Source organism: Condylura cristata, unplaced genomic scaffold (assembly GCF_000260355.1).
Source record: "Condylura cristata isolate star-nosed mole 26May11 unplaced genomic scaffold, ConCri1.0 scaffold00022, whole genome shotgun sequence".
Classification (NCBI taxonomy): Eukaryota; Metazoa; Chordata; class Mammalia; order Eulipotyphla; family Talpidae; genus Condylura; species Condylura cristata.
Genome location: NW_004567123.1, coordinates 28927118 through 28952818, shown reverse-complemented (window position 1 = coordinate 28952818; position 25701 = coordinate 28927118). Strand labels below are relative to the sequence as shown.

At 53.9% G+C, this 25701-nt stretch overlaps 1 protein-coding gene across 1 annotated transcript in view; it reads left to right on the top strand.

Annotated features, from left to right (window-relative positions):
- The first annotated feature begins 8305 nt into the window (after window positions 1-8305).
- Window positions 8306-25701, top strand: part of CDH22 (cadherin 22, type 2) — a 52158-nt gene continuing 34762 nt past the window's right edge. Inside the window, exons 1-2 of the mRNA XM_004687040.2 lie at window positions 8306-8669; window positions 19157-19276. Of these exons, the coding sequence (XP_004687097.1) occupies window positions 8306-8669; window positions 19157-19276 (484 nt within the window). The remainder of the gene's footprint in view (window positions 8670-19156; window positions 19277-25701) is intronic.

Genomic DNA, 25701 nt, shown 5'->3' with positions numbered 1-25701 from the left:
CACTTTGGAATCTTTGCCCCAGCAGGTAAGCCTGGTCCGGTTTGGAGTGAGATGCATCTAGAAGGCAGAAACAAGTTTGCAAAGCTAGTGGTGTCCTACACAGCTTCTTCCCCACCCTGCTTAAATGTTTTTCCAAAACTCCCCAGGGGCGCGGGCCCATCCCATTACCTGCACAGATCTGGCTCCCCTCCAGCTTCACCTCCTGCCATGCTGAGTGCCCTCCAGTGCCCACCCTCTTCGCTGCTGTTTGCCTGGGCTGCGCCCTGCGCCCAAACTGCTCCTCCTGTGTCTCCTACGTTTTCACTGCACTCAGGTCTCAGCTCAAATGCCTCCTCCTCAGCGAAGCCAGCCCCGACCACCATGGGCTAGCCAGGACGCTTTGGGGCATGTTCATCCTCCTGTTTGATGTGCCAGCTGAGAGGTCCCTGAATTTTTCCTTCGTAACACTTAATTATGTATGTGTTTGTTTGACTATGCAATTAATGTATGTCTTTCCTATTAGATTGTTTGTTTTGTTCACCGTTAAGTCCCTGGTGTCTAGCATAGACACTGCTCACACAAACTGCTCATTAAGTGAAAGAATGAATGAATGCTACTTTCTCTATCTGCCTGTGTAGATGCTGGTTACCTGGTGAAGATAGCCAGGTTATAAGGAGCTGAGAAAGGCTTTTATTTACCCATTCAGTCCCTGAGCTCCTGGGGCCCCGGTGGGGTGCTCTGACCTCTGCTATCCAGGGGCTGCACAGAGAGGCAGGTAGCCTGGTACCTACAAAGTCAGGCCCCGGTCCCGATTAGGCATCCAAATGCTGGTACCCGTGGCCTGGTTTTTGAGGTAGAAGAGGTCCCCTGGCTTCTGGGGTGAAGACACCTGCGTTGGGTTTTGATGTATGAATAGGAGTGCATCAGGCTGATGGGGAGGAGCCATAGCTTGTGCAAAAACTTTCAGAGGCTTGAAAGCCTGGCTTATTCAGGGAAATGCCAGCAGGTGAGGTGCCAGGGGCTTGTTGGCCATGAAAAGCAGAGCAGTGGTACGGACAGTTCTCTGGTTTCTGCCGAAGCCAGTCAGCTTTGCTGGAAGTTTCGGTCAGCAGAGATGGATGAGCCCAGTCCTGGAGTTCCTCGTGTGTGCATGAGTCTGAGCAAGCTGCTTGGTTTGGAGGCTGAGGGGCCAACAGCCTTGACGAGGAAGAGGGGAAAGCCTTGAGGTAGTCTTTGGGTTTACCTTGCAGGAAACCTAGACTGTCTCTGCTCTGGAACAGTCGTCTCCAGTCTTAGCTATTTTCCCCTTCATACATGGTGGCTGACGTCGATGCTCCCAAGTGCACGAACAAGCACTGGGCAGAGCTCAGAGAGGTTCATGTCCTTGCTCAAGGTCGCGCAGCCAACTAGAAGCAGAGCCTCGGACTCCCAGCTCCCAGTCAGACCAGCGAGAGTGGGAGTGGTGGAGGGGGTGTAGGGGTGGGGAGGGTGGAGGTAGTCGCTGGCTGTGACTGGCTGAGCGTGCAGGCTTTGGAGCCAGGCACAGGGCAGTTCCAGGCCTGCCCCCCCAACCCAGAAACATCATTACCGTAAACATGTTCCTTTGCTTCCCTGGCCTCAGTCTCCTTTCTGGGTACCTGGGGCTAACCCAGCCTACTTCTTACCATAGTTGAAAGGCTTAAAGAAAGCTGAGTATATCAAGTATTTAGCCCACCCACCTTGTTTGTTTATTGTTGCCTTTTTAAAGTTCCCATATAAAGCACTTAACTCTTAAACTGCCAGGTAGAACTTATCGGGTTTTTTGTCAGTGAGGAAACTGAGGTTCTGAGAGGGCACAGTCACACAACAGGCCCTTGGCTGAGTTAGGATTTGAAGCTCTGCGCTGGAGGCCATGGCTACCTCGCAGACTCTCCCTTTGGTCCAGGAGAGCTCTGGAGGCTGGGAGGGACTCTACCACATCTCCCAAGCATCAGCTGTGCTGGGCTGGGGCTGGCGCTGTGGTCTGCCCTGCCGGGCTCAGAGCTAGGCCTCCCCAGGCACCCACATCCCGCAGAGGTGAGCAGAGCTCCCGGTGATTCACCACTTACACCTGCATCCACCCAGCTGTTCCTATCTTGCCTGCACGAGCCCACCCCACCGTTTTCTCCCTGAACCACAGTCTGCCAGTGGTGGAAGGCCCTAGTAGGTCCCTTCATTATAAGATGGGGAAACTGAGGCAGTGAACTTCATGCCAACACCACACAGAGTAGTAACACAGCAGCAGAACCACCCTGAGAGACTAGGCCTCCTGACACGGGCTCCTGACCAGTGCAACTGAAGTGTCCTGTGTCACTTGAGCCAAGCAGTGTGCCCCCCCTGGGACAGGAGTCGTCCCCACTGGTCCCCCCCGCTCTGTCATCTGCACCCAGGGCCCCTGCTCTCTCACTCAAAGTCACTTTCAGAGAAGCATGCTACATGGGGAAGAGAGAGAAGTTTCCATCTGTCTGCAGACATTTACCCAAAGAAAGAAAGGTCCTATAGCGTGTGGCTCAGGGGGCATCTGGAGCCAGACCCCCAGAGCTCAGATCCCAGTTTGCTGCTTATCAGTCCTGTGACCTTGGCTGTTATTTAACCACTCTGCCCCCCAGTTTCCTTATCTGCTGAGTAGGGCTGCCCTAACACCTCCTAAGAGGGCTGTGATGAAGGGCCAACCAGCTAGCGTGAGTTAAGCCAGACTCCAGCCTGGTTCCTGCCATATGCTAATTTTTTATTATTCTAGGTGTTTGCTGATAGATCCACCAGGTTGGGGACACCACCTTCATGAAGCCCTGAACACCTACTCCACATCCCAGAAGCCTGCTTGGCAAGCTGCCACCCCCGGCTTCTTGCCATGACGTCAGGGCAGGAGGTCACTAGCACACCCCTTCCTCTGGGAGGACACACCTGGGCTCTCCAACACACGCCAACGGTGGTGTGCACGCACACACGCACGCACGTGCTCGGCGCACCACGCTCTGGCTCTTCGGGGAGGAAGGACTTCTCTATGGTTTCAGCTAATTCACTGCTTCCCGGTCCCGCTCCAGGGAACCGCTCAGAGCATCCGTCCTTGTCGAATTCCAAAGGTAGCTTAGCAACAGCACCATCGGAGAGTGAACCCCGGCCCAACCGGTAACCTATTTTGCAACCGCCTCCTCCATCCCTCACCGCCAGGTTCTTATGACACCAGGAGCCCTGGGCCCCAGCCCCACCCCCAACAGCCCGCATCCCCCCTCGCTCCCCTTCTCACAAAGCCGCCCTGCCCACCCATCACCTCCCAGAATTTCCATACAATCTGGGTGCTTTGACTAATCCCTTTTCCTAACCATAATTTCCCTGGAGGCTTCTGTCAGCTGGATGTGGATTTGGTAGGATTTTTAATATTTTTTTAGAGATAGAATTATGGGGTCAGCACTTATGACCAACTCCTGTGGGCGGTGAGATCTATTTTAGATATACGGCAGGATTAAAGTGGGGAGGAGAGCAGATTTAATTAAGTTGCTAATATTTAAAGAAAATTGATGAACTCCTGGTTTACGAGTAGCACAGGCGTGAACAGACCCCTCATTCCGGGGGAGGCTTTTTATTTGATTTGCTTTCTGTTTAAATCCTGGACTCGTTTTATTTGCGTAGACACACTGTCCGTTTAATTGTCTTTAATAAGGAAAACGTACCTCTGTTCGCATTTAATTTTGATTTAATTAGGAGGAAGTAATTAATGGCCTCATAAATCCCATTTTTCAGCCCCCCTGGGATGCGGGACCATCACTCTTGTGATTCTTCCGTTGTTTGTGATCCAGGGTTGGGGCTTGAGGAGGGGTCTCCTCCTGAAGGAGGGTGGTCCACACATGATGCTTGAAGTCAGACTGACCTCAGCGGCCTCTTGTCCACTGTGTGACTGTGCCCTTTCTGAGCCTCAGTCTGGCCGTGTGGACAATGGGGAGAGACTCGCGCTGGCTCACAAGTGTTGTCAGTGAGGTGTATCACCTAAGGGTCCACTCGGTGCCTGGAGCGCCACAAGGAGGTTCTCAGTGCGTCTCCCCCTCTCTAGCTCAGCGTACCTGGGATTTCACCGAGCAACTGGATCTTCCGGAAGCTCCAGAAGACAGCTGGGGAATTCTAATGACAGTTGTATCTTTTTATTATTCATGTATTCAATATGTTTGGTGCTCTGCCCTGTGCTGAGAGCTGGGGAGATGGAAACGAACAGCCAGATGCTTGCTCCTCAAGGAGCCCCTAATCGCTCGCACGCACGCACACACACTCACACACACACTCCCCTGGTGCCCTGCCTTTTCTCTGCGCCACCTTGAGGAGCAAGCATCAGACGGTTCGTTTCCATTTCCCAGCACCCAGCCCACTAGGATGTGCCAAGCTTGGGGGTTCCAGACAGAAACCTGCCCCTGCAGCCCATGAGAGTGGGGTGGGGGCACAGAGGTGTCCCACTACAAGCGGACAGAGGAGCACAGAGCAGAGTGGAGTATGCCTGGGGTGAGGCTATGGAGAATGGTGAGGGCTCTTCACTCAAATGAAGGGCATCTGAGAAGGCTGCCTGGAGGAGGAAACAAGCTGAGCCTAAGAGACAAGATGGCGTTGGGTGATGCCCCTGAATCTCCAGTGGGGCAGGATTTGGGCTGTGGTTCTTGTGGCAAGAGATGAAGCAGGTGATCTCAGTCCCTCCTAGGACCAGGTAGGGACCTGGTGGAGCAGCTGCTGGGGCCAGGGGCTTCCACAGGTTATCACAGGCATCTCTGGACACTTGTCCTACCTTCAGATGGGTCCCCAGTCCCGTTTTCAGACGAGGAGACTGAGGGCCAGGGCTTTGCCGCAGCTCAGTGACTAGCAGAAACTGCTCAGCTGCTCCTGAGCCCAAAGCCCACCCATTGGCCTATTCTGTGATTTCCAGTTCTTTCCCAATGATGAAATAGAGGCTCAGATAGAAGAGGCCACCAACGACTGTGGCCTGCCACGTACCAGGCGAAAGACGGTGTCCAGGCCTCTCCCAGCCATGCGGCCCAGTGGCTGCCCCTCCACCTGTTCCCTCATCCTTTCTCGCTCTTCTTTAGCCAGAATCACTGTAAGCAGACCAAGCAGGTTCTCAGAGACTGCAGAGGGGCCCACCAATGCCTTGGGTCAACGGTCCTGGGCCCTTCTCGGCCCCCCCACCTGGAAAAGGGAGGCAGTGTGCGTGCCCCAGAGCACAGTTCGGTTTCTGCAGAGACCGGCCCACGTGTCAGGCACATAGCAGGTGCAAATAAGTGAGAGCATCAGCCTCCAGCCTCCGCTCAGAGTTGAGTCTTGAGAAGTATCAGGTTAAGCCCTAGGCATGTCTTCTCCACTCCCCAGTCAGGCCCCAGGCAGGCAGCCCCAACCCCCCAAATGCACAGCCCCCCTGGGGATCAGCCCCTCCTGATTCTGCAGTCCCCGGAGAGTCGCCCTATGTGAGCTCCACGCCATTCTTCACAGACGAACGTGGAGGAGGTCCCCACCTGGGCCCACTTCCTCGCCCCCTTTTCTCAGTTGTAAGTGACCCCGTCCAGGGTCTGAGTTAATGTGGCAAAGGCTGTTGGGACATGAGGGGAGCTGGGAGGTGGAACGGGAAAGAAGCAACTGTTTACGAGTGCTTAGGGCGTGACAAACGTGCTCTCATTTAATGCTGCGCACACCTCTGCCAGGTGGAGAATGTGGGCTCAGGAGGGGAGATTAAGAACCCCACGGTCATCACAGGAGCGAGGCTTCCCTGTGTGACAAAGCTGTGTGACAGAGCAGATGACTTCCCTTTGCCGTGCCTCAGTCTTCTCATCTGAGAAACGGGAATAATGATAATAATAATAATCTTTCAATTGGCATGATGACCTCCCAGGTGGCATCTACCTGGCCAAATGCTCAGAAATGTTGGCTGAGTGGACGCCAGGTCAGGCTGGGAAGTGGGTGGAGGCACCCCAAGAGGGAAGGGATCCATTCTCACCTAACCCCAGATCCCCTTTCCCCCAAAGGTGGAGGCAAAGCATAAACAGCAAACAGGAGAGACAGGTCTCATCCCTGCACGGCCAATGATTCAGAGCCGACGTCCTGAGATAATTTTATTGGGGGCATTAAACTGAGTTATGAGGTTTTTACAATCCAGCCACTTATGAGAAATCTATTAACAGTAACTGGACAGGAAGAAGGCTTCTCAGTGGAGCCCAGGACGGGCATTAATTGGGGCAATCTATAACAGGACGGGGACCCGGAAAGGTTCCACCAGACGCTTCCATTTACTCCCCGCAATTTCTGCTGAGAATCAGCAGACTCGCCAAAAAGAGAGAGATGCCCATTAATCGGCTAATGAAATATGAAAATGTTTATGGGCCATTCAATCTTCCAAATGGCACTTCTATAATCCACCTTTCAGACACAAAGTTCCCCCAGCAGAATTTATACCAGGGCTCTGCCTGCAAGACAGGGTGGGCTCTGCCCCCGCCCCACCCCCACTGACTTCATTGGCACCTGTTAGCCTGCTGGCCAAGCCGGGGTACACAGCGTCCAGCCCAAGAGGGCCCCCGGATTCTCTCATTCACACCCATCTCTGTGGAAGCCCAGAGAGGAGCAGGACCTGCCCAAGGTCATGGCTTCCTCCCAGGAGGCTTCCTCTGCCTCTCGGGCCTCGGGCCTCGGAGGAAAAGGACCTTCGTGTTTCTGTTCGGGAGAACAAGGAAACGTCCTGCTGGTTCCTTGCCCAAGAGATCTAGGTGCAGTGGAAGCAGCCAGGGATCTGGAGCCTAAGAGTGCCTGGATTAAATCCCAGTTATATATAGCCAACATTTAGTAATAATATAATAATAACGATAGCTACCATTTATTGGACACTTATTATGTCTCAGGCAGGGCTGATTTTCAGCTAGGACATGCCGGTACGGTTGTACCGCTGTTAAAACAGTGAACAAGCTCCAACCCTCTTGTAAATAGACCCTCTCCCAGCTGCCCAGCCCCCTCAGTGTCCACATCCCAGGGACCCAGCGTGCAGGGCTCCAGGCTGGCCCAGCAGGCCCTGCTGTGATCCCTCCCCAGGACAGCGCCCTGCCATGCTGGCCGCTAAGTATTATAAGCGTCATGTGGTGCCAGGCTGCTCCAGGGGCCTTCTGTGGACTTGCAGCCCAGGTGTTTCCCTGGCACCTCTAGGAGGGAGGTGCTGTTATGAGCTCACGCCACAGAGGAGGCGGCCGAGGCCCAGAGAGGCATAGTGACGAGTGCAGGACACACAGGGAGATGGTGCTGGAGCCGGAGCCAGGCTGCCCTGCCTCCCCTCCCCCCGGGGGGCTTGAGGCTGGAGTGAAGAAAGCCCAGGCTGTGCATCAGGCTAGTTCCTCTTGCAGTCTGACCTTGAGCTGATCAGCCCACTTAATCCTCATTAGGACAATGGGAGAGAAAAGCCCCAAGTGTACAATGAGGGTAGCAAGACCTGCGCTGGCATTTTTTTAAGCATCCTGAACTAAACACGCCTGTAAGTCACTGAGCACAGAGCCTGGTGCACAGTAGGTCCTCCTTCCTTTCTCTCCCCCTTTCTTCCTTCCCTGTGCCCACCATGTGCCACGGACGGAGGCTGGCTCTCCAGATCCCAAGTTGGGCAAGTGGCAGCCCTAAGGGGGTGCGGAAGGGGTGAGGCTCAGAGCCCAGGGGGACATGGACCTATCACCCAAAACAAGGTCGTGGGCAACAGCAGCCCCAGAGGTGCTGTGTGAGAATCTGCACTTAACGCGATGCCCGAGTGATCTGCATACACACCAGGGTTTGAGAAGCACTGGCTACAGAGATCCTGCACGCAAGACTTGTGAGGATGGCTTGATGTACTGCCCAGAGCTTAGGGGACCCGGCGGGGGCCTAGAAAAGCTTTCAGAGAGAGCTGGCATTTGAGCTGAGCTTTGCAGGATGAGGAGACTTTCGGTAGGCAGAGAAATAAGGACAAGGAGCTCCGAGGAGGAGCAAAGCGGGGGAGGTGGCTCTGGAGGACTCCATAAAGGCAGTGGCGGGCCACGGGACAGTGGCAAGTGGCTGGGGCGGGAGGGGAGGAGCACGCACAGCTCTGCCTCTGAGGTGGCAGCTCTGGCTGCAGGAGTGGGGGCGAGGGGGTGTGCAGATTACAGAGGCGAGGCTGGATCAGGGAGAGTCTGCTGAAACACTCCAGATGCTGGGCATGGGGTGAGGCGTGACTCCCCGGGCCTCAATGTTGTCACTGAAGACTGGGTTTGTGGAGGAAGAAGTAGGCTTAGGAACACTGCCCCAGTGAGACTCAAGGTGGTGGCGGGGGGGGGGGCAGGGTGGACTCAAGGTGATGGCGGTGGGTGGGGAGCAGAGTGCTCCCACAGCAACCTGCAACCCCGCCTTCCTCGTGCCTCCCCAGATCCACTCGGACTCAGACGAGGGTGACGGGGCCATCAAATATACCATCTCGGGCGAGGGCGCTGGGACCATCTTCCTGATCGATGAGCTGACGGGCGACATCCACGCCATGGAGCGCCTGGACCGAGAGCAGAAGACCTTCTACACACTGCGGGCACAGGCTCGGGACCGCGCCACCAACCGCCTGCTGGAGCCCGAGTCCGAGTTCATCATCAAGGTGCAGGACATCAACGACAGCGAGCCCCGCTTCCTGCACGGCCCCTACATCGGCAGCGTGGCCGAGCTCTCACCCACAGGTGGGTGGCGGGCCAGCGGGTGGGGGTGAGCCCAGATCAGGTAGCCCACCGTCAGAGCTCTGCCTTCCATGCTGAGCAAGCCGGGAAGTCAGTGGGAGGGCTTGTTGGGAAGAGTGCCGTGACCTGACTCCATTTTAACAAGATGTGTGGCTGCGATAGGGGGAGGGTGGAGACTGGGGCAGAAGGAGACTGCCCCTTGAGGGGACTACCACACTTCCTTAGGCAGGTAATGACGTTGACCTGGGACGAGGTGGTACTAGCCAGGGTGCTGAAAAGAGGTCGGCTTTCGGACATGTTTTGAAAGTAGAGCTAAAAGCATTTGCTAATGGATTGGATGTGGGGTTGCACAAGAGAGAAAATTCAAGGATGACTATCGAGATTTTGACCAGTGCAATTAAATAGATAGAATTTCCATTTACTGAGCTGGGAGAAGCAGGAGGAGGAACAGTCTGGGGGGTGAAGGGAAGATAGGAGTTTGGTATCAGACATGCTAAGTTGGAGGTACTTATTAGACAGCCAAGTGGAGAGCTTGACAAAGGCAGTTCACTACAAAGTTTTAGTGGAAATGTCTGGGCTGGAGAGATAAATGTACCAGTTTTCATCGGCAAAGATCGGCAAAGAATCGCAAGGCCATGCAAACCCAGTGGGTCAGGAGAGGTACTGGGAGCCGGATCATATAGGACCTGGGATTCAAATTTGCAAGTGGGCACACTGAGACTCAGAGGGGCAAAGCAAGTAGAAGCAGCTGCAGCCCTGGACTTCCTAGGTCTAGAAGGCCCCTCCCTAGATCAAGCTCTGGTCTCAGAAGACATGGCCCTGTCCTCCAGAACTGACCTGCACATTTCCCCGCGGAAAAAGCCAGGAAGGTGGCTGGAGAAAGAAGCAGGAGTTATATCTGAAGGGCTTGAGGGAAGCACGTGGCCTGGGAAGGGCGTAAGCGAGGAAGTAGACGAGGCAGACTTGCATTTCTAGAGTGAGAACAGATGTGTCCCGGGCTCCGGAGCAAAGCACCGCCCACAGCCATCATGGGCGCTCCTCTCCCCCTCTCACTCTCCAACCCTGAGAGGGCAGGACTGATGCCCGCACCCCAAGGCACAGGGAGAGTTGCTGCACGCACGGTCACACAGCGAGACAGTGACGCGGCACGCCCCTGAGCTGGTGTGCCAGACCCTGGGAGTGGCAGAGCCGCTGGGGTCACAGGCGGGGAATCGGAGAGCTAGAGGAGAGGAAGGGCCCCTTCATGGTCGCACGGAGAAAGCAGATGACAAAGTCAGGCCCAGCCTCATGAGCACTCGCCCTGAGAGCCTCGGTCTGCCTCGATTTCCCCGCCAGCACTCACACATTCCACTTGGGGACAAATCCCGCAGGGGGACTCAACTTGGACAAACTGTACAACTCAGGAGGAGGCGGGAGGAAGCAGAAATTAAATTAGTTTATTTCATTTGAGCAACTTTTTGAAGGGGAAGCAAATTTGACACCTAGGTGCTTGTGAGGCTGCAGGAAGCTTTGAAAATCAGTCACAATTACTGAGCTTCCTGATCTGGCCTGGAGGGGGCGGGGCCTACAAGCTGCACCCGGGTCTGGGAAGCTTGGGAGATCAGAGGGAACTGAACGCAGCTTGGGACATGAAAGGCAGCAGCAGTCGCAAATTAAAGCACTCTTAGCTTAAAAGGAAAGGACTCGTGCCCGGGGCCTCTGATGAGCCACGCTACTGAGGAGGGGCTCACCAGCCAAGCTGAGCCTAATGCAGGGAAGCGGGTGCTGGAACTGACAGTCACAAGACCTGGCTCCCTGCCTGACCCAGGGGCAAGTCCCTGCCCTCCCTGCACCCCAAGTTCCCTGCAGAGCATTGAGGGGGATCATTCATGCAACTTGTGCTTGTTGAATGTCTACGAGTGCCAGGCACTGTTCCAGGTTTTGGGGAGTCTTGGGACACCTTCAATATAGAGCAGGGAGAGAAAGGGGAGAAATAAACAAATGAATAGATAATATGCCCTGTGGAGAAAGTGCTTTGAAAAGTAGGGGAATTGGAGCTGTGCTGGGGGAATGCTATTTTAAATAGAAAGGTCAGGGAAGGCCTTCCTGTTCAGAAGAGGACAGTTGATCAAAGATCTGGAGGAATCAAGGGAATGCACAGAGGAGCTGTGTGACAGAGTACTTTTCAGACTTAATTGTGCATCCTAATTACCTGGAGGGCTTGTTAAAACACAGATGGTTGCCCTCCCCCCACAGTTTCTGATTCAGCAGGTATGGGCTGTTAGAAATGTTTGCATTTCTAAATTCCCAGGGGTCCCTGATCCTGCTGGCACAGGGACCACATTGGCAAGCCACTACATTCTGGAAGAATGTTCCAGACAGAGGGACCAGCAAGTGCAAAGGTCCTGGGGTGTGGTGTGTTTGTCATGTATCGAAAAATAGCAAGGAGGTCAGGGTGGATGGAAAGAGGAGTAATGAAAGGGGGAGCCGGATCACACAGGGCTTCGTCATGCGGGCTGCACTCCGAGTAAGACAGAGAGCTGACGAGTGACATGACCCAACTCCAAGGATGGGTGATCTTTCGGCCACCATGGACACCCATGAGGAGGCCGCTGCAAGTGTGCGGGCAGGAGGTGGTAGGGACTGGGGTTGGTGATAGTGGTGAGAGCTGGGATAGAAGGAACATTGAAGGTCAGAGCCAAGAGAGTTTGTGAGGGACTGGATGGGGGCGGGGAAGGGAGGCAGGGAGAAGAGTCGAGGATGACCCTGCTGAAGTTCCTGGCCTAAGCATCTGGAGAGATGGAGCTGCTATTGCTGACATGGAGAATGTTCCAGGAAGAGCCAGTTTGCAGCAGAAAATTAAAGATGCATTATTGGACATGATAAGGTTGAAATGTCTCCTAGAAATCTAAGTGGTATTGTTCAGGGGACAGTGGGAGCTCTGAGTCTGAAGGTCAGGGGTAAGATTGGGGCTAGAGACAATTTGGAAGTCATCAACACAGAGAGAGGGAAGGTAAAGCTTGAGGTCGAATGAAATGAACAGGGGAGTGAGCTTTGACAGAGAAGAGTTGGATTAGGGGAGGCCAGACCCTTTCTCGTGTGGCACAACCTGATCAGTGGATAGATAGCAAGAAGATTTTGTGGGGCTCCCAGGCCCAGTTCAACACCATCTGCTTGTAATGCCAACTATGTATAAGGCGATATACTTGGCACTGTTGAGGATACAGAAATGAGAAGTTCAATCCAGCACACATCTATTAGCCACTGCTTTATTCTGGGCACCGCAGGGATGTAAAGATAAGTAATTGAATTAAATCCACAAATGTTTATTAGCACCCATTATACACAAGGCCTCCATAGACTTGACCCCATGGGGTTGCAAAGATGAGTCACCCAACTTAGCAAACATTTATTAGCACCTATTTTATATATATATCGCCCTAAGAAATTAGAAAAGTAACCAGTTGCTTTCAGTTCCAGACACACATATTAGTGCCTACCATGTACATGGCACTTTGCTAGGTCTGTGGGGTGCAAAGAAGAGCAAGACACAGCCCCTGTCCTCAGAGTGGTGGCAGATGAGTTTTATCTCTGGCATCAGCTGTGAGTGATCAATTGGTAGTGACTGCAGAGCTGTATTGAGAAGGAGCCTGAGGTCTCATTTAGGCCCAGTAGAAAAGAGTGCCACAATCAATTAGTGATGTCTGCCACGAGCAAAGGAAGGAGAAAGTGGCAACAATATGCCGTAGAGTTGGCCTTGCTGGACCATGGGATTGGGGCTCAACAGACTGTGGAATAGGGCCCTGCCACAGCCAATTTCCCATGCATCCCAACTCCTCTGTGAGCAGCATCTTTAATAGATGGAATGAGACTGATTTGTAGTGCAGTCTGCACTTCTTGGGACATTCACTAAATAATAGCTATCAACCAACAATGCTTTCACAGAGCTATTTCCCTTTATTCTCACAATCTGGGGGAATAAGCAGGGCAGGTATTACTGCCCTCATTTTAGCAATGAGGAAATAAATACAAAGTCTCTTGCCTGAGGTTCCATAGTAAGACGTGGAGCCAAGACCAGACCTAGCACTGAAAACCAGAAGCCAAGCTGGTTGCCTCGGCATGAGAAACAGTCACCGCCTCTCGTTAAACTTGCACAAAGCTTCACCTTCCTAGTCTCATTTCACCCTCCCAGGAACTCTCTTGGGTTAAGTGCTGACACCCCCATTTTACAGCTAGCGAAACTGAGACTCGAGGGAGGAAGGGCGATAAAACTGGGAGCTCCCACTGACTATTCCTACATCTGGGCTGGAGGAGGTGGGGCGGGGTGGAAAGAAAAGGAGGGGGCCAGAGGCTGCCTTCCCCAAGGGTCTCATTTGGAAAGGGCAGGACCAGACTGGGAGTCTCCGACTGTCCCATCTGCAGCCAGAGAGAGTGGCTCAGCAACCCGCAGGCCCAAGCCAGGAATCAATTGCTGGCCTCTGCAGAGACAACTTCTAAAGATGTTTTTAATTAAAGTCCAGGAAGATCTATATGTGCAATATCTCCTTGCCTAGCAACGGCACTGATTCTCACCACCCCGGATGGGGGACGGGACACCAGGAGGTTTCTGGTGGGAAAAGGTGCTGGAAAGGGCCAGAGGCCCTAGTCCACAGGAGACGACCCAGAGGCCCAGCTAATCTGGACAGAAAAGTGTGCATCCTCATTTTTCCATCTGCAAGTCATTCTGCAAACACAGGCACCATCCCTATGTCAGGCCCTGTGTTCCTGTGGCAGTAGATGCAAAGGTGACCGCACCACCATCCTGCCCTTGGGGGTGATCCCTAGGTGCTGGGTGACTGGATGGAGCTGAATTCAAGCGAGAAAGCTTAGCTTTCTGCAGCTGGCCAAGGAGTGTTGCTGGCATGGTGCTGTCCGAGCAAACCAGGTAGCCAGACTACTGAACAGAGTGAGCTGTTTAAATGTCGAGTGGACAGAAGGATGAGTGGGTCTCGACTTGGAAATGTTGTGGGGCCTTCATTGGGAAGTGGGGGTACACAATGCGTGTGTACGCTTAGGGTGGCCTGCACATTCATGGCTGGGATCCATGAGCAGAGCAAGAGGAGCGTGTTCTAGGGTCCCCCAGAGACTCTGGACAAGTGTGCATGTGTGAAATAGGGGTGCCCTCACCTCAACAGGCCAAAATGCCTTCTCCTTGCCCCCCTCCTGCTCTCTTCCACTCGCCTCAAGCTTCATCTGCATCTCTCTGTCTCTGTTCTGTATAACTCTACTTTCCAACCTGTATCTATGTTTCTACCTCCTTTTATCATATAGCCTCTGTCCCACTTTCTCTGTCTCGATGTGTCTCTGTCTGATCCTCCTCCTTGTCTCTGCCCTAATTTCTCCCTGTACATCTGCGTATTTTCCCACGTTCTGTCTGTCTGAGTCTCTGTCCCTTGTCTCTGTGTCTCTGACCTACTTTCTGGCCCCATCTCTGCCACCTTCTCTGTCCCTGGCCTCCGGGCCTCCCCCCCACCCCACCTCAATGCTGTGTCCTCCCCCGTCTGCAGAGACACATCCCTGCCTCTCCCGAGTGTCATTCGTCTACATTAGACTGTCCTGCCTGGGCAAGTGGGAGGCCGGGTGGAGGCCAATTCACTGAGTAGGCATCATCAGTGCGGGGCACAGAGGGGCAAGGGAGGGAGGCAGTGAAGGGGGCGTTTGAGAAGGGGTTTGTTTCCTGTGTAATCTGAGTATACACAGGGACTTGACAAGTGGTTTTTAATTTTTAATAGAAAGCATTCTGTGCAGCTCTGGCAGCAGCAGGGGGTGGGGCTCATTTTTTATAAATGTTTGAGAAGCTAAATGTGAGCCAAGGGCTTCCCCAGGCCCAGCAGGGCAGGTAGGGAGGAGGCAGGATGGTAATAATGACAAACATCTTCATAATAATGACACGCCGGTCACCTCGCTTGAGGACTCTGTTCTTTTCCAAATGACTTCATCTCTTTTGTCTCATTAAGGGGTCTCCCTCAGCCTGGGGGGTGGGCAGGAAGGATAAAATGTTATCTCCATTTTACAGAAGGAGGACTGAGGTCTAGGCAATTCAGGGAGATTTCCCCAGTCCACATGGAGAATCTGGGGTAGATAGAGCTGGAGTGAGAATTTGTATCTCTAATCTTTGAACTCCTCTCTGCTCAGGCCACCTCCTCCCTGAGCCAGCTGGGGACCTCTCCTGGGGACTCTGGGGCCCAAGTTTAGGCCTTAATTGGATTTGCAAATAGTAAGTTTTAGAGACAAGAAAATTCTGGCCCAGGAGCCAGAACATGGGTTCCAGTTTTGGTTCTGTGACAAACGATGTCAGAGCCACTGGGATGACCAGACACAATGAGTGGGCAAGCCCCTCCCAAGGGTCTCCTGCTTAGGGCAAGAGCTTGGCTCAGAGATCTTCTGATCATACAGAGAAAAGGGGCTAGAACTCATGAGTGCCCACGATATGCCTGGCTTCACCAGCCACTTAGATCAAACCTCTCTAATCCTGATAGAATCGCTCAGAGCCCGAGTTGGCCCCCATAAGTTACAGATGAGGAAACAGGGGCAAGGATTTGACTGAGCACACAGAATGAGGAGGTGGTGGGTTTTACATCCAGGACTCAGATGCCAAAGCCCATCCAGTCTCCACGGAAGTGTGAGCAGCATCTCCTCTGGAACCTCTGACTTCTTGCACGGGTTTTTGTCCGGAAGGAGCACTGCTGACTTGGTGGTATGTCCCTTCTGGGTGTCTGTGTCAGTACAGCACAGTGCATCCAGGAGGGTGACATGCTGGTTACATGAATATGGGTTTTACTCTTTCCCTGCAATACTTAGCATGTAAGCTTGGGAATGTACTGACCATTGTATTACTCAGTTTCCCCATCAATTCAATCAGAGGCTGGATCTCGAGCATCAAATATTTGTGTGGGATGCACTTTAGAACCACTGTGGGAGCTTTGAAAAATACACTTGCCTGCACTGCACCCCAAGAGAATCCTATTGAATTGGTCTGGGCTGGGGCTCAGTTGTATTTTAAAGCCCCTAAGAGAGTCTAATGTGCAGCCAGGTTGAGAACCACTGGTCTCTGTGCTCTCCAAGGACCCGTCTTTCCATAGCTCAGATTCCACATGGAGTCTTGCGCTCTGAGATCCTGTTTACCCAAGAATCATCTGGGTAACCAACCCTTCCTGTTCCAGACAGGATTTAAGACCCCAACCCTCTGTGGAAGGGTTGGCAGCACCTTGGACAGTGAAAAGCTCATCCCAGCCAACCCCTGACCAACTTGGTGTCCACTTTGATCCCTCCCTGTCCTTTCTCTGACTTTTGCCTTTTGGAGTCAGAGTGGAAGTAGACTTGCTTGTCTATTTTTGCTCCTACTAACTCCCCACCACCACCTGGTTAGGTAAGATACCGGTGGGTTTTGACATTTGGTGAATTTAACGAGACACTGTCCTTGGTGCTGAATTTGGAACTGTTGGAATTCTCACAGTGACCCTGGGAGCTTGGTAGTACTCTTACCCCCATATAGCAGAGAAATTGAAACACAAGAAATTCATTACATAACTTCACCTCCATTTCCTTATCTGTAAAGTAGAGAGCTTAATAGAGCTTACCTCAGGGCTTTATTGGATAAATTCCCTGTTCTAGACAAAGAGCTTATCACACCTAAAAGTAGTTATTTAATAAATGGAATCTATTGCTGTCATTGAATAATGATATATAATAATGGGTTTCATTATTAGTTCACCTTTTCATGCTTCACTGTGCATAGCAGTTTCCTCATCTGTGAAATGGGAAAGATGCAGGAGGGTGTGGAATCAGCTCATAACAGTTCACAGCGTCAAATACCAATTTTTAGGGGCCACATGAGCCACTTGATATCACACTGGTAACTTGAAACTGGCCACGGTGGGAGTATTTACACCATGGGAATCAGTAAACACTATGAAACAGGGCATTCCTCCCTGCACCTCTGCCCCAGAGCTGACAGTTAAAGACCCATTGCACCTACGTAGAGCTGGTTTGAGGACTGAGGAAGAGGATGGCATGATAATGTGCTGCAAGGTGAAAAACACTGGACTTGGGGACAGTGACCCCAAGGGGGCTCCACAGCAGATGCAACCTGGCACTCTTTTTTCTGCCAATTCTGGGGAGCTGCTGCTTTGTAAGAAAGGTGGGGGTCTGTAAGCCCAGAGAGCCAGTGGTGAATCACTGACCCTTCACCATCCCCACAGGTCGGCATTAACTGTAATGGCTACAATAAAGAATCCCGGATTGGGGAAATGATTCCATCATCCCCGAGGGAGTCCCTGGGATGCAGCCAGGGAGGGAGGGAGCTAGGGAAGGAGAGCGAGCGAGAGTGCTCAACCATACCCCTGGGGAGTCACTTAGCCCAGCATGTACCTTGCCGAAGGGGTGGGGAAGGGGGAACATGGAGGGGATGTGACAATGAGACCCTCTCTCCTGACAGTTACAACAGCCACTATTTATTGAGCACCCACCATGAGCCTAATGCATTATGTTTCTTCTCCCATTTCAGTACGTGTGTGAGGGAGGCATGATTGTGCTATTGTACACTGGCATGCAGCACCTCCTGAGACGTCAACAACCTGCATTTATTGAGTTCTTAGCATGGGCCAGGCACTGCCCCTGATGCTGAATATGGAAATCTATTTGAATTCTCAAAATGATCCTAGATAGTCCTATCACCCTCATTCTGCAAACGGGGTACTGAAAAACACCCGAGGTCAAACTGCTAATACATGCAGAGTCATCAGTGGTGGGGCCACAGTCAGGGAGCCTCTGCTGAGTCGAACCCAGAAGGGGTTTGGCCCTTGGTGAGTTCTGAGTTCAAGTCCCACCACCTTCTCACTCGCTGTCTCAGGTGAAGTCTTTGCCTCTGTCTGACCTGTTTCTTCACCTGTCATTGAGAGGGACCTAGTCTCAGAGATGCTACAAGATTACAAAGATTAGACATGATGGGTTTAAGGAGTGGGTGAAGCCAATCTAAGAGTTTATTCCTTTCTCCTCGTTCTATATATAAGAAGCCCCTGGGGTCGTGTGCCCTTGGCCTTGAGTGGGAGACCTGGGGGACGGGGAGAGACCAAGCATCAGAAGGGAGGGAGCTTGCCCAAGCCACTTCCTCAGCGTCGCCTGGCAGCTCTGACATGGTTGACATGGAGGTGGAGCTGTCAAAGAGAGGCGCATTGCAGGGCCTGTTCAGGAGTTCAGGCTGGGAGGGGGCACGGAGAGGGAGATGAGAAATGCAAAAGAGTGAAAAATAAATACATGTGTCTGTCTGGAATGATCGAGGGCCCTGGGCTGGAGGCGGGAGAGGCAGTGGTGGGCCGGGCTTAGCGGAATTGCTGCAGTAGCACTTCAGAGCCTCACTCATTAGCCAGCTGGTGCACTGGCCTCGCCTCCCAGCAGGCTGTTCTGCCACCCCAGAGAGCCCAGCCCAGCCCCAGGGGTGGGGGGGGCCCGCCCAGGGTAGGGGGGGACTGCCCAGAACCCCGAGAGGCCTGGGGCCCACCCCTCAGCATAGGGGCACCCAGAAGTGAAGTCTGAGCCTTGTCCACCTTGGATTATATCCTGAGCTTTCCCCACGCCCCTCCTTGGGAGTGGAAACCTCACCCCCTCCTTCCTGGAGAGGTTCCCCAGGACCAGAGGGCCTTACCGTCCCCTCCATTCACCCTTCCCCCAACCCGAGCTTCAACCCCATGCTGTCCAGCTTCACGTCCCAAACCGTGCTTTGGTCAAATTGAACATGATGTCAAATTAGAGCCATCTCTGGGACAGACCGGGAGAAGCTCCCGGTTTAATGAGGCAGCGTCGAAAATCAATAACTTAATTGCCACTGTTTGATGGACTTTTATCCAATTTATACTCTCCCCAGAAGCGAACGTGCAGTGCATGTGGAAAGCGCAGATGTGTCTGGGGCGGGACTGTCTGGGGACCTGGGGGAGGGCAAGGAGGGCATCTGGGTGCAAGACAGCCACGTCGCCCAGGGAAGCCGGTGCTGCCGTTCCCCTGCCTGGCGCTAATGCTCACTGGCCTCTGCGCGTCCAGTACTCTTGGTTGTCCGAGGCTGTCCCCATCGTTCCTGCCATAGTGAGGAAAGGGGGCAGTCGTAGGAGGGGTGGCAAGACTCTGCTTTGGAAGCCACGGACGTGGTTCCAGGCCTGGCTCTCACGCAGTGTGACCTTGCCTGCGGAAGACACCGCTCACCCCCACGGAGGGACTGCTCGAGTCCCATCTGCCCTGGGAATTTAAATGCATTCCTTCGGCGTCCTGCACAGACCAGGTTTATCTCCCACTTTGCTGAAAAGGAAGCAGGTCCAGAGGCCTGCAGCAGGGGCCCACCCAAGGGAAGTTTGAATCCAGTCCCCGTTGCTTGGCCATCTGGCACCACGGCCCAGGCACTGGGCCAGGAGTCTGGCGGGGACTCTGTGGGCCTGGGAGACGCGCAGCCTCTGACCCTGTCCCGCTTGGTCCCCCGGGCCCAGGCACATCCGTGATGCAGGTGCTGGCCTCGGATGCTGACGACCCCACGTACGGCAGCAGCGCTCGGCTGGTGTACAGCGTGCTGGATGGTGAGCACCACTTCACCGTGGACCCCAAGACAGGTGAGAGGCCGCAGGGATGGAGAGATGGGACCCAGGGAGTGACCCGGGAGGAGGGCCTAGGGGCACCACCTCAGGGCCTGGTCACAGACTGCAATGTCCACATCCTCTCTCTGCTTTCTAACCAAACAGCCCTGGGGTGGGAGCCCATTGCCAGCTCCAGGAAACCCCAGGGTCATGGAGAGAATGGGCAGCCAGGCCAGAAGAAGGGAGGACTGAGGGAGAGAAAAGAATGGGGTGAGAGACCCCCAGGAGGAAGGCTGAGGCCACGGTGGGTTCTCTGAAAGAACTTGCAAGCCGAAGAAGTGGCTCCTTGCCCTTGGAGCTGAACTGAGATAGGCGGTCCGTAGGCCTCAGGGGTCTGTTATAAGTGTTTGCAGGTCGGCTGGTGAAGGGCACTTTGGAGCAGTCGGGAGAGCCCAGTTCAAATGGCAGTTGTTAAAGATCTGATGGAAAGACAGGGACCATTAAAGAAGATGGCTCCTTGGCGCCTGCCCTTCCCAGGCCAGCCAGCAACGGAACAGCGCCCCGACTTGCAACCCCCCCTTCTCTCTGATCTGGTTAAGCTTCTGAGTGGGTTTTCAGGGCAAAGGAGCCTGAGGCCCAGAGAGGTGAAGTGACTGGCTGGAGGCTGCACAGCTGGGAGTGACTGATTGCAAGGGTGATGCGCGCATCTCAGGGCTGTCCCCCGAGGAAGGGCAGGAGTGAAGGCCAGAGGGAAACGCCAACACAGATGTTCCTCCAACATCACGTGGGGCTGGCTGTTTTCTGGGGGCAGCCACGGGCATCCAGACACACAGATGGGACGCGAGGTTCTTAGAGGAGAAGCATCAGATCTCTAAAAGGTGTTGGGCTGACCGAGATTCAGAGAAGGGCATTCCAGGGAGAGGGCTTGGTGCCTGCAAAAACGGGGAGGAGAGAACAGCCTGAGGCGTGAGGGGAATTGTAAGCAACTGGGGACTTGGGGGAGCCAGAGTGCTCAGAGGTGACCCACTGCAGGACTGAACCTAGTGTAAATCGGGATTTTATTCGAAGGTCAAGGCGGGGGCAGGGGAGATGGATTTGGGTTGGGGTTTTCATTTGTGTGTTTGTTTTGTTTTTATTCGGGGGAGGGGTTGAGGATGCTGGTCTAGGAACACAGTTATTGCATTCTCTCCCACAAAATATCTTCATTATTTTGCCTCCTTGCAAAAGTAATATATTTTAGAAAATACTCAAACATTAAAGAAAGAAGAAAGCAGGAGAGAGTGCTTGTCACTCCCATCCCCAGTAACTGCGAGTCCAAAGGCAGCCTCTTGGTGTAGGTAATCCATGAACTCTTGGACTCATTCACTTGAAAAATATTAAGTTCATTTTAATAGAGTGTACCTTTTAAGGTTCAAAATTCAGAAAGTCCAAAAATGGATGTTTAATGGAAATTCTTCACCCTGTCCAGGCCCCTGGTCCCCCAGTCTGAGTCCCCCAGGCAACCAATGTAATTTTCTTGTGTGTCTCTCCCGAGCTATTCTGTGTATGTACAGGAAAATAGGTACATGTATTTGTTTTATTTCCCTGCTTGAATGGCAGCTCTAAGCATGCTGTACTCACTTACCAATACATCTGTAGATGATTCCGTATCAGCACATAAAGAGCTTCCTCCTCCTTTTATTTAACAGCTGTTAGGGATACACTAAAATCTGCCTCTCCGGTCCCCCAGTGATGGACACTAACACTGCTTCCAGTGTTTGGCTGCAACAAACAATGCTACCGTGAATAGCCTCATACACATGTCATTTGTGCTTTTGTGGGTATAACTGAAGGATAATTTTTGAGAAGCGGAAAAGCTGGGTCAAAGAGCACGTGCATGGGGAATCTGGATAGATAATGCCGAAATGTACCAGATTACACTCCGGAGTCTCCTACCGAGAGCCTTTCCCCTCCTCCTCACCCACCTCGTGGGTTCATTGATGACTTTTAAGCAGGGAAGTGATATGCTCAGGTTTTCATTTTAACAAGATCCCTCGGGCTACTGCTGAAAAGCGTGGCTCAGAGGCAAGAAGTGAATTCGGGGAGGCTCGGGAAACTGGGGTACCCAGCAGAGAGCCCTAAAGGACAAAGACCAAAGCTGCACCCTATCTTGGCACCCATCCAGATTCCTTAGCCCGGTTCATCCAATTAGCCGCCCAGATGAAGTCGGGTTGGTAGCGAGGCTTCGTGGCGATGCTAAGGAGAGACAGTGAGAGGTGGCAGGAGACCCTGCAAAGGGCAAACCCGGGGATGAATGGACAGGACGCTATTGGGGCAGGAATCTGGGGCGCCTAGGTGGGGGACCTGAGCTGAGAAGGGGGCCCCACCTGTAGAAACAGGAGGACTATGAAGTAAGAAACTATCTGGGAGCAGAGCAATGAACGGATGGTCTGGGGTCTAATGCAGAGCTAAACAATTCCATTTTAATCTCACTGGATTTAAGGTGAAAGAAGAGGAGAGACACCTAGAACATCTAGCAGGTGTTTTGAGATATGGGCCTGGGGCTCTGAGGATGGCCAGGGGTCTTTAAGCTTTGGTTTCCTGGGGGCACCAGAGGGATACTAATACCCACCTCCGTGGTGGCCGTGAGGGTTCAATGGGAGAGCTCACTTAGTCATTCAGCAGCTCTTCATTGATGCCTACTGTGTGCCTGGCTCGGATGTAGGCAGCAGAAGGCAAGTCCAAGACCCAGCCCTCATGGAACTTTCATTCTGGTAAGGAAGACAGAAGATAGGCCCTATCAGCACCCGCCATGATGCCAAACAGCAGTGCATGCGAGGGAGAAACATACAGCTGGATCGGGAAGGAGATAGACTCAGATGAAGAAATCAGGGCAGGACTCTCTGGAGAGGTGACCTTGGGCCTGCGTGAAGTGAGGGGTGAGCGTCCGTGTGTCTAGGAGAGAACACGCAGGCCTGGGGAACAGTCATGCTGGCACATACATGGAAACCGAAGGGATGATGATGACGCCTTCATCCTTCCGGTCTGCGGCGGAGGAGACCCTGAGCATTGTTCAGCGTTCAAGAAGAGAGGGGAGCTAGCGCTCAGAGAGAAGGGAAGGGCGGGTGGCAGGGCACGGAGACTAAGGACCAGACTCCCACTAAGGATCAGAGCACCCCTCACCACACAGGGTGGAGAGCAGCGTGACAGTGGGGCTGTGAACTGGCAGGTGCCGGCCCCCATGAACCAGACAGTGGGTACCAGGCTCGGCAGGTGCACTTGGGGTCCTTGCTCTAGGATCCCTCAACATCCAAAGTCTGAGAGTGCCTGGAATGCCATTTCCCAAGAAGGACCAGAATCCCCCCCCCCCCCCCGGGCACCCCGCCTCAGCCCCACTGCAGAGCCACCATGGTGCCACCGCCAGCCCCAGCTCCTTCTCCCCAGCCAGGAATATTCCGCTGATGCGGGTCTATATTTAGCAGCTGCGAGGTACAGTCTGTTCTCGCTGTGCAGATAGCAGGGAGCAGAGCCGGAACGGGCCTGAGAGGAAGGTGTGAGGGAAGGGAGGAGGCGGGGCGCCATGAGGCCCGGTGCCAGAGGAGGAATTAACTTGTGTGTTTTAAAGGCCAGGCCTGCCAGCAAGCCCCCCCCCCCAGGGGCGACAGGGATGGCATTTGCAGGCTAATGAGGCGTCACTCGGGCTCCAGGGCCCCTTCTGCAGCATTTGGAGAGGACAGCGGGGGAGGTGGGGACGACAGCTAGAACTGGGGGGGGACGGGGGAGACAGGCCTGGGGTCGGAGGACAGGTTCCCACAAAGCCCACACCACAGAGCGCTCTCTGAAAGCGAGCTCTCACGATGTCGTCGATATCGGCTGATGATTCTCAACCAGGTCAGAGGTGTCGGTTTTCCTGGGAGGAAATGCAACTGCCCTTTGATGAGCATGTTCGAAATGCAAAGTGCCAGAGTCAAGACTGAGCTAGACCTGGCTTCTGCCCTCATGGGGCTTTTGTTCCAACAGAGATGCCAAAACAAGTCAACGGCTACCCCCAGGCTGTGAGAGGGAGATTCCGGCTGTCAGGATGTTTCTTGACCACTTACTATGTGCCAGAACCTAGAGATAAGATGATGAACAAGCCCAGAGCCCCTGTGGAAATTACTTATGGAGTACCTGAGGCGCATCAGTGCAGCGTCTGCAAACTGTGAGACCTGTTGCCAGAAGCTCCGACAGCCGTACCAGTGGGCACCCCCATTTTAGAGAATGAGACTGAGGCTCACAGAGACTTAAGAACTTGCCCACGGTCAGGTAGCATAGAAATGGTGGAAAGAGAACTTGAGTGCGTATCTTTCTACTTGAAAGCCCCTCCCTCTCATACGACCCTTCTATCTGATTCTAACCCCAGCACAGAGCAGGCCTTCAGTAAGGATCTAGATCAAATGAGTGAATGAATGTGCAGAGCGAGAAGGTTTTAAGAACAACTTCATTGATGGAAGTTCCCTACCACAAGCCCCCCGGCCCGGACTGCACCAGTCTCCAGGATGCTTCTCCCAGCATTGGGGTACAGTGAAGGGGGGGGGGCAGAGCGGAAAGCAAAGTGGACAGACCACACCTCCCATCCCTGGCCTCTTTCGGTGACTGCCACGCCTCCTCCAGGAGCTGAGATCGCCCCTGAATGTCGGAGGGCCTGGCCACGTGCTGTGCTCAATGGGATGCGCAGAAGTGACCCCAGCTTAGGCCTGCAGGTTTCTCTCCTCTCTCCTGGAATAAGGCCCCAAGGCTCCCAATCAGGGAGCCAGCCCAGCTCGCTGGAGGCTGAGAGGAGCTCTGGCCACAGCCAGGTTCAACTGCCCACTGTATGCCTGAGGCCCACATGGACCTTCCAGCCGGGACCCTCCCGTTAAATGCCACGGCCTGAGTGAGCCCAGCGAAGGAAAGGGCTGGGGCGCTGTTTCCCTGTCCACTGGCTCTCGCTCTCTAAACAGCGGCCCCCAAGCACTGTGGCTTTAAACGACTTTGTCACACATCTGTGGGCGGGATGGGCTGCTCTTTTGCTGGGGTCACTCACAGGACAGCAGTCAAGCTGGCAGGGCGTTGGGGCTGACTCAGCTGGGACAGCTGGTGTGGCCCAGCCTCTGCTGGGCGGCCCGGCATTCCGCGCTTCTTCACAGCACCGCTGTCTCGGGGTTCGGGGAGGACAGGTCCCAGCACACCAGAGCCGGGCAAGCTTCTGCTTTTTGTCACACTTGCTGATTTTCCATCGGCCAAAACAAGTCCATGCATATGACAGTAATGATAAGAACTAACAAGGCCAAGCCTGTGTGAAGGAAGGGGATGACCCCTGGGCGTGCACACCAAGACGCAGGGCTCATTGGGACCTGTCACCATAGCAACCTGTCACTGGGTAAGACAGGGGCAGGGTTCAGAGACAGCATGGTCTCTGGGTACCCACCTCCTTGCTGCCAGAGGTGGCATGTGACCACACACTGTGCGGACTTCATGAGCAGTGCCCACGGGGGCAAGGTCAGTGTGCGCGTGCAACTGGGAGCAGCAGGGACAGCAAGGGGTCGAGCCTGGCTTCTCGACCCCAGGTGAACTCAGCCAGACCCCTCTCCACGCCCCGCTCAGCGTGGGGGGTCGTGTGTAGGCTGCACACGCTCATGGATGCGCGTGCCCCCAGCACAGCCTCCCCAGCCCGGGAGCACCCAATGTCACGTGACATGCCCAACACGTAGCCCCCCGCAAGTGGACCGACTTGGCCTCCAGGGGCCATTTCACAATGTCTGGAGACATTTTTGAAACTGGGGGTGGCAGGGAGAGGGTGCTGCTCCTGGCCTGGTGGGCAGAATTTTCTTATTCAGATGTCCATGGTGCCGAGGTCGAGCGATGCTGTCCTTCAGGGAGGTGTCGTAGTTGTCTTGGTTTACAGAGCGGTGACAGGATTTGCTCAAGATCATGGGGCCAAAATATGGCAGGTCTGGGTCCCAGGTTCCCCTGCTCTAAGATCCCTTTTCCCTGTGGAGATGAGTTCTGGCAGAGGAAGAGTGAGGAAGCTTATGGGGGAGCTGCAGAAGCTGCTGATAGGGGTCTGTGGGATCCTTGGTCCCATATTCCCTCCACCATGTGGCCCCTCAAAAGCAGGCCCACCTCCTGGGCAGGGTACCCCAGCTCCCCCATGACACATGCACACAGGTGCACGCACACCACACTCGCCTCCAAGCCTTTATTGGAGTCTGGGGGCTATTTGGGGACATCAGGAGTCGGAGATTGGATTTTATGGGGCGCATCATGGGACTGCTGGTGCATGACTCCACCTGGCGCTCAGGCCCTGGGCACCACCTGTCACCACCTGTCCTCAGCAGGTTGGAGTGGGTGGGGGTGGAGCTCGGGATGCCTCATCGACTCCCCTCCAGCCCCGTGGCCCACTGGCAGGGAGACAAGAAGCAGCCTTCCCTCAGCAGAGTTAATCTTGCAGCCACCCCCAT